This window comes from Morus notabilis, unplaced genomic scaffold, assembly GCF_000414095.1.
Source record: "Morus notabilis unplaced genomic scaffold, ASM41409v2 Scaffold1780, whole genome shotgun sequence".
NCBI classification, from domain to species: Eukaryota; Viridiplantae; Streptophyta; class Magnoliopsida; order Rosales; family Moraceae; genus Morus; species Morus notabilis.
The window spans coordinates 58,492-59,489 of NW_010361200.1; the positions used below are offsets into that span (position 1 = coordinate 58,492).

The 998-nt window shown below is 34.6% G+C and overlaps 1 protein-coding gene across 2 annotated transcripts in view; it reads left to right on the forward strand.

The window, feature by feature from the left end:
- The first annotated feature begins 472 nt into the window (after positions 1-472).
- LOC21387392 (DNA polymerase eta) overlaps positions 473-998 on the forward strand; it is a 5,846-nt gene continuing 5,320 nt past the window's right edge. For both annotated transcript variants that reach the window (XM_024166020.1, XM_024166021.1), the window contains exons 1-2: positions 473-611; positions 868-988. In XM_024166020.1, the coding sequence (XP_024021788.1) occupies positions 536-611; positions 868-988 (197 nt within the window). In that variant the 5' untranslated portion in view covers positions 473-535. The remainder of the gene's footprint in view (positions 612-867; positions 989-998) is intronic.

The following is a 998-nucleotide window of genomic DNA, read 5'->3' on the forward strand; positions in this document are numbered from 1 at the left end:
GATGACAGTTAATAACAAACCATTGTCTAAAATGTAATTTTAGACTATATTTTTCAAAAAATGTCATTGTATATATTCACGCGATTCTCAAAATTTAAGAGTAAAATAGAGTTGACTCTAAAATTCAAAGAATTTGGGTGTAAATAACCCAAAATTCAATTACGATGTTATTCTTGTATAACCCCGCACGTGAGCACACATGCTATTTTTTTGTTTGGTTTTGACGGAAAATGAAAGGGGGCAAAAGTAAGAGAAATTTAAAGTTTATGGTAGTATAGTAAGAACTTTTAAAGTTGATGGGGCAAATTCGGAAAGATCCCAAAGTTTAGGGGGCTTGGATGAAAATATATTTTCACACGCACTTTTTTTTGGCCCTTTAAAAAGGAAAAAATCATAAATGGCGCTTTGGTTTAGAAGAAATTATATATATAGAAAGACCAATTTAACTTGAACTTGAACTGCTCTCATGCTGCGAGGAAAGGAGAGAAATTTGGAGGGAAAAGAGATTATTGTTTATAATTGATTGATTAAAGAAATGCCAGTGGCGAAACCCGAATCCTCTGATGCTAGAGTCATCGCTCACGTCGACATGGATTGCTTTTATGTTCAAGGTTTTTCTTTTCTTTTCTTTTCTTTTCTTCTTTTTTTTTCGTTTTATGAATAAAACTTCTTCTTGCCTTTGCCTTGTTTTGTTTTTGTTGTTGATGTTTAGAAATCACAAATGATGGTGTTTTTGGTTTCGGCTTTCCTAAAATAGGAACCAAAAGAAGCGGTTTTTCTCTATCTTAATTCATAAAGGTTAATGTTGATGCAAAATCCATCCTCCTATAATTATTATTATTATTATGTTATATTTTGTGTGGGCAGTGGAGCAGCGGAAACAGCCTAATCTAAGGGGCTTACCGACGGCCGTAGTGCAGTACAACGAATGGAAAGGCGGCGGATTGATTGCTGTTAGCTATGAGGCCCGTAATTACGGCGTTAAGCGGTACAATTCC